General features: G+C 38.5%; 1 protein-coding gene across 1 annotated transcript in view; it reads left to right on the top strand.

The window, feature by feature from the left end:
• The window catches only part of LOC138042129 (major facilitator superfamily domain-containing protein 12-like), a 25,151-nt gene that overhangs the window by 7,310 nt on the left and 10,341 nt on the right, over nt 1-7,500 (top strand). The window contains exons 3-8 of the mRNA XM_068887912.1: nt 1,487-1,595; nt 3,082-3,186; nt 3,765-3,825; nt 4,849-5,267; nt 6,987-7,079; nt 7,305-7,397. Of these exons, the coding sequence (XP_068744013.1) occupies nt 1,487-1,595; nt 3,082-3,186; nt 3,765-3,825; nt 4,849-5,267; nt 6,987-7,079; nt 7,305-7,397 (880 nt within the window). The remainder of the gene's footprint in view (nt 1-1,486; nt 1,596-3,081; nt 3,187-3,764; nt 3,826-4,848; nt 5,268-6,986; nt 7,080-7,304; nt 7,398-7,500) is intronic.

Genomic DNA, 7,500 nt, shown 5'->3' with positions numbered 1-7,500 from the left:
GCCGCCGCATTAATTCTCCAATCGTCACATCTCCAATACTACGCATGCATCTTGCTTAAGATGGTAAGGTGATGGCTTTTAACGCGTGCACACTTAGAGGAAGTGTTCACTCATGCCAAAATGTATTCAACATGTTGACAACTCGGCTGGGATGGCACGCGTGAACATTAGCACTCATAATGCCACCGCACACAAGGGGAAGTTGCTTACGCCAACAGTCACGAGTGAAACTTTGCTAGCTGATAGCTGTAGCGTGAAGCGGGCTTCGGGTGGAATCCATTTTTACCTAGGTTTAATATGCGTTCTATCTGGTTTAAAGCAGCTATCACCCTCCAAACAAGGACTGAAAACACCTATACGTTGCCTCAAGCTCTGTCTTACGTATCTCAACACATCTTCTTAATGTTTAGTATCATCTTATCGGTTTATGTATTTATATACTTATTTCTTCAGTCTCAACATTACAACATAGTAAGGGAACAAAGAATTGTTTTATGCACTTACTTGTACTTGAACTCGGACCCTCCAGATCCTGTGTCCTCACCTGATTACACTACAACGACGAACATGCTCAACTTAACACAGTTCTTTTCTTTATTTACTTTTGTATAATAATTCAATTATATCCACGTAAAATAATCAAAACTAATCCTGACCTGACCCTAATTTTTCTCTAGGCTTAATTTAGCTATAGGCTCCAAAAAAAGTTTCTACAATTCATCGGGATGCATATTCTACCTAGGTAAAATGAGGATCACCAATTTAACCTAGGTAAGAACGGATTCAACATGAGAACGGATTTTACCGGCAACATAATTACATACTTAATTGGCCACTCCTCATTGGGGCTTTTGTGGCCGTTAAAACACAATTAACGAGACGGCAGAACAGAAAATGGCAATGACAACAGCTCTTAAGGACGGTGCCTACTATTGTAATTGCGCACACGTTCTGCGCATCTCAAGATACTCGGATTTCCTATCGGTGATGCTTACTAATACAGGGTTATTTTTGCGCAGTTTAAAACTATCCGGAGAAAGTAGATCTTAGTTAGTAATTCTCGGTATCTACAAGGAAAATTGGGGGTAACCATGCATTTTTGAGAGATAATAAAGCTTTAATTTGAGAAAGAACGCCATACATTGCTTTGTATTTTAAAGCTTTTTACAAATATTATTCATGAATTATGTTTGAAAAATGCGTGGTTACCCACAATATTCTTTTTGGATTTCAATAACACTTGTTAAGACAGACTTGTTAAACAGAGATCAGAATGAGCCTTGAACCCGGGATCTCCGGATGCCGAGGCAGGCGCTCTAACCACTGGGTTTCGCTGCTTCCGCATTGGGCCCCCAAGTGGACCAAACCCATGGACTAATCTATCAACCTCTGGGAGGTCGGGATCCGCTTGCTGCACTTGATGATCTCGGCCAAATCACAAATTTTAATTTAAAGTGGTAATCAAACGTGCAATTTCCCATTTTAGGACAGCTTTTACCTACTTGAGTGGTATTTCGACCTGTGTTGTGGCTTGGGTAATATTTGGTCTGGACTCCGAAAGTCAAATTTCTGAATACAGTTCCAAGGATTTCATGGTAAAGTACTTGGTGTTAAATTTTTATCATACTTTACTGAAGCGATGGACATTTTATTAACGTTTTGATGGTTGAGTGAATGGCGCAGCAGTAGATTGCGGTCAGAATTCCTACAGCAGGAAGCATTGGGGTTTTCGGTTTTGGTGGCCTTTCTTTGGATCGATTTTTCGTTTCAGTTTTGCGGCGCTAAGAGCTCTGGATGTGCTACACAAATTTTTGAAACTTCACAATCATTTTTTTAAATTAGTAGAATTATTGTGTAATTACCGATACCATAGTTAACAACCAAAGGCCTCAACTGTTTTGTGGGTATTTCTGTTCTTTTACCGGTTTTCTTTGTCCAATGACAGCCTATATTTAAAACCGAAAATTTGTCTTTACGCCACTGAACTCTAAACTTGTGAGGACACTTCAATCCATATTTTCGTGGCTTTTTATTTCTTAGCATGTTATGCAACTGGGAATCCTTATAAGATATAAGGCCAGATTGCCACCGTCATTTAAATGCTAACAGGACTTCAAACGAGATTTTTGACGAGTTAGCTGTACCGAAAGGTCTCTGATGAGTCCCTTAGGCAGAGACGAAACATTCGTTTTTAAGTAGCTTTTGAAACTTATATTCTGAAATATTTGATTTTCAAGTTTATATACTTTTACTAAATTTTCGACCCCGGATATTACATATGATTGGCTCACTCAAATTTCGATTATCGAAGGGGTTTATTTATTAAATATATACCGTATTGACCCAATATGGAAACTGATTGCGTCGGTCGTTTTGTAAAAACGGAGACAACATCCCGTCGTACTGTAAGTAAGACAGTTCAGAATTAATCAATGAAAGTTTAATAAAACAGCTTCCATTCGCGCTTATTAGAAATGAGACTGGATATAGCCAACTCAGCGCTACGTGCCTCGTTGGCTATTTACCACTTCATATGTTAATTAACAATTATTTCACGAGCGCGGGTTGGATATGAGAGGCGCGTAGCGCTTCATTGGCTATAACCATCTTCATATCTAACAAGCAAGAGTGGAATAATTGTTTTATTAAAAACGCCCCCAAGATGTTAGACCCGACTTTATTTCGTGAGAAGAGACCGGATATTACAATGTAAATTGTCTCAACTTGTATAGTTTTGCTTCGCGTTAATTTAAACTAACATAGTTTTCAAGTTGCTGCCTTGAAATATTTTCATGCCATACTTTGTGGCTTTCTTTGCGCTCGTCGGTATTAGATTTAATTTTGTAACAGTTCAAGGCCTTCTTTTTTATTTAACTCCGGTGCGAAGCGATCTTCGCCAGCCGCCATGGTATCCTCAACGAAATGTTTTTAGCTCCGTTTTAGTTTTAAGCCAACGCGTACGCTTACCATATTCGTAAAATATGGTAAAGTAGCTCATATACCGTGATGGCTAAGCCAATGAAAAGTCTTAATTTGCATTATCCAATGATCGAATTTTTAATAATATCCCTTATTCTTCAGGTAATGACTGCAATATTGGTAGCATTAGGCGTTTTTCTTGCAATGATATTTCATATTGGGACTAAAGAGCCTCTTGGCACGACCCTACAGGCGGGAAATTCCGTGGTAAGTTTGAGCCTAGTCTGTACCCTACTCTAGCTGTTTTCGCTTGAAAATCCACTGCCACATTTCACTGAATCCGTTTTCTCGCCTAGTTAGTAAAGCAGAACGCCTATCACGCGCACGGATTACTGGAAGAAAACAATGAGCTCTTTAAGACAAAACGGCCAGGATGGCATAGTGACAACTTTAGTCTCAGTCAATGGAGGCCCACTTTTAAAATCTTCAAGATGATGCTACGGGCTTTTAATATGCTATGGCATGTGAGATTGTTGGTTCTCAACAATCTCCAAAAATTATTAATTCAGCAGGGATTTCAGTTTTGCCTTCTACATTTCTTCATAAAACCGATGTTTTATTAAGTACTGAGTCCTTAATTATTAAAGTGCGTACTCTATCACTGAAACAATGAACACTTAAACATGGTCATTACCAAGACTGAACCTTTGTTTATAACGTGGTTGTGTTTTGAGAAAGCAGTTGTTGGTGGATCTCGGTAAAGATAGTGGTAAACGAGTGCTTGCGGACACTCATTGACATTTGGTTTAATTCCTATTGTGAATCGCATTTTCCTTCCTTCTTAGAGTCTTACATCTTTCACTCCCTCGAATGCTCATGGAGAATTGATGACTCGTCTTTCACCAGGTTGGGTATCTAATTGTATAAATTAGTACATTTGTTTCAAGAAAGTCACAAACAGTTCATGTGGAAAGAGCTTGTTGGACAAAGTTAAATCGTGAAGTTAAAAAAAAATGTTTAAAAAAGTTTATTAAAAACCTTAAACCATCATCCAATGTTACTTTGTTTGTCTAGGTAAGGTATACGACCCACTCAGTGTAAATTTGTTGCCTTAACAAAGCAGCTCTGGTTCAAGTCTCTTACACTCTTCCCCTCATTAAAAAAAACAGTTTCGAGATAAGCTTTACCAGCTTTATTGGGTTCCTTGTCGGTCTACCTAATTTGATTCAATATCCCATTTAAGGTCGCTTGCACTAGTTTCAACAATTCTGAGGGAATTTTTTTGTTAGAACAATTAACTCTACAACATTGGTTCACGTAACGCCAAGATTATCGCACCATATGAAACATCAATCCTTGCTTTTATCGCTCAAATCTTAAAAATGATGATTTAAGATAGGAGCGTTTAAAGACAAAAAATATAGCGTATTTCTAGAAAGCTCTGTTGTTGCCATGGTAATCAATTGCGTCACATAAATAAGTGCATTATTTTAAGCATTAATTCATTGGTGTTTGGAATATTAATGGCACCGTGACATTGTCGATACGTGTAACAGTAATTGCCACTTGAAGCGTGGCATATGTTTTTGTCCGTGTGCTCTCCTTCACAATGGCCGCTTCGATTCATTAAATGTTGTGTTCACGAGTGATCCGTATCGTGTTCTTCACTCTCCACGCGAACCAATCAACACATCACACGTTAATTTCACAAGACATTAAGATAACGTGGAGTACGAGGGTCAATCCTCAGTATTCTTGAGTGAATCGTTCTAGTAAGATAGCCACTCGGAATTGTTGAAACTAGTGTGAGCCACCTTAATATTTAATCACGAGGCCATCAAAAGCGGCCGAAACATAAAGAGACCCGTCCAGTAGCACTTAGACCTTGAATTTCACCGTTACTGACGAGTCTTTCTTGCTGAATTACAGGAATTAATACTGCGACCACTAGTGAGCGAGAATGTCCATCGCGCAGAACTTATGGTGTTAGATGGACGGCCATCAGTGACCAGAAGGAAGAGCCAGCGTCAGCAAAGAAGGCCGCTGTTCCGAAAGAAAATCTTTCATCAAGCAATGTTAACTGCGCTAGTGTTGACAACAGAGGTTTTTCTGGTAGTATAATTGCACTGAATTCAGGTGCTGATTCTGATGACAAAAACGTCGACAAAGTTGCAGCACCCATCAACCTCCCAGCTGTTTCATTGGAAACCAAAGGCGTTCCTTTACCCGAGAATAATGCAAACATTCATCCTTTTATTGTTTCACGGGACGGTGAATCCGCTCTTCCACCACGAACGCATGCCAATAGGACTATACAAGAGTGGCTCATTGATCCGCGCTTATACATGGTAAGTATGGGTTTACTTGGGTGACAGCCAATGAAACTTCAGAATTGAGGTCATGCGTATTCCTCTGTCGTGAAATCCAAATAAAGTTCAAATCATTTCAGTACATCAATGAGTTAATTACAGAATACCCTTTCTGAAACTGAGATTAAGCCTACTACATTATGTTGATAAATATGATAATTTATGCACATTGCCGGCAAGGCATATGTAATATGTACCTAAGACGAGGCGTGGCATACGTTTTGTGCATGTGGTCTTCTTCATAATGGCCGCTGCGATTCATTAAATGTTGAGTTTACGAGTTATCCTTGTCGTGTTCTTCACTATCCACGCGAGCTAATCAACATACCACATGTTAATTTCACAAGTAATCTCAAGAGAACAACAAGTAATTATAAGAGAGCGAATCCTCCATAATTGGCCCTATTCCGATGAAAATTATTTGAAATCTTTAATACGTTCTCTGTCATACTGCGTGGTTATTGGTCGCTTGCTGTGAAAGTTGATCGCGCGGTCATGGGATCAACAGATCAACCTTTGCAGCCTGGGCGCAATCTAAAAATAAATTTGAAATAATTACCATAGGACATTGAGTTTTACAATCTTATCATATATTCTTTTGGTCAGCTACAATCACAGGGGATTATATCACCGCAGAGATCTTATTCAAATTATTTCTATCACTTAAATTAGGGTTGACGAGGCTTAAAATCGCACGAAATACAACAGCTCCCAACAACAGTTCATGGCACCAATAACAACAATAAACATGAAAAAAATGTCCATTCTTATCAACCTCGTTCCCAGGGTCTCTCTTCCCAGCCTCCTTTGTCGAATTCCATGTGTAGTACATAAAATACCTTGCCGTGAAACGTTTTGTCGATGCTGGTTTGACCACAAATCAAATGCGTGCTGATCCCCTCAACCGCAATGATAACAAGGCCTACATTTTCTCCCCTCCCTTAACACATATTTGGTCTACCTGCCAGATTTTGGGAGGCACGTGACCAGCCTGAACCAGGGTCTTCCTCCTCAACTACAAAGGAGTCAGAGAAGAGAGACCCTGGGAACGAGGTTGCATTCTGATTGACTGAGAGAAATGCAATTTTAAGGTAACACAGTGCACAAAAGAGGTAATTGCAATTGCTGTGTAGTCATTCTGTAGTGAAACGAAGACAAAATTATTTCTAACTTAGCATAAGTAAAGTAATAAGATAGGATGGGGGCATTCTCGTTTATTGATCAGACATAAATAGCACCAGGATAGTTATTAGAACACAATAAATGTAAGAAACAAAACCACTGAAAGTTTCTAAAACAACGATAAAAACGTGAAAAATTATATTTTGATGCAAGACTAGTAAAAACCCAAGGATTCTGATTTGTCAACTATCAAAGAAAGTCACAGATAGCCAATCAAATGCGACCCATGGATGACGCAAATGCGAGCGATGCTTGATTTTTTTCATGTATATTATTAATATGAAATCACATGATTTTTATCGTGCAACTATGAAGCTGTCCTCGTGCAATTTTGTTCATCTTTGAGAAAATTTACTCGTGCCTATTTATTCTAAATTCCACTTGAAACCATGTGATTACCAACACTGAAACAAATGAAACCGGTGGCTTATACAACAAAAGCTAACAGCAGTTCTTTTTACAGCCCAAGACAATACTGAAGCTCAATGCCTCTCCCCTTTTATTATTATGCTTCAGGTTGCCGTCGTGTATTCCTGTACAAGGGCCTTACAAAATCACGCTTATTCTTATCTGCCGTTTTTCCTCATTTACACACTTGACCTTGGTAAGGTATGTACAGATGTCAAATGACTGTATCAATCTGCCATTTTATAATCAAAAATAATATTTAAAAATTTACACTCTCTAAACCTTAAGGCCAACTATGCAACATGCTTTTTTTTTTTTCAAAATTTTGTAATTTTACAAATATTATTTACTATATGAAAATGGCAAGTTCATTGGAAACAGTTGGCTGTAAAACTACAGACTAAATTTTTTTTTTTCGGTTTTCAGGAATCCATTGCTTATTTGCCGCTCATTATGTTGATTAGTGCCACTGTATCTTCTATATTTTCAAAGAAGCTTGTTGGGATAATTGGAAACAAGGTAAGGTAGATTAGATAAGGCTACTAGGTAAGATTAGGGACAGATCTGCGATCTGCGATCTGTCTGTCTGTTTAAATTTAGCATTAATCTACTGGTAGATTTT

Source organism: Montipora capricornis, chromosome 3 (genome assembly GCF_036669925.1).
Source record: "Montipora capricornis isolate CH-2021 chromosome 3, ASM3666992v2, whole genome shotgun sequence".
In the NCBI taxonomy this organism is placed as follows: domain Eukaryota; kingdom Metazoa; phylum Cnidaria; class Anthozoa; order Scleractinia; family Acroporidae; genus Montipora; species Montipora capricornis.
This window is presented reverse-complemented; position numbering and strand designations above follow the sequence as displayed.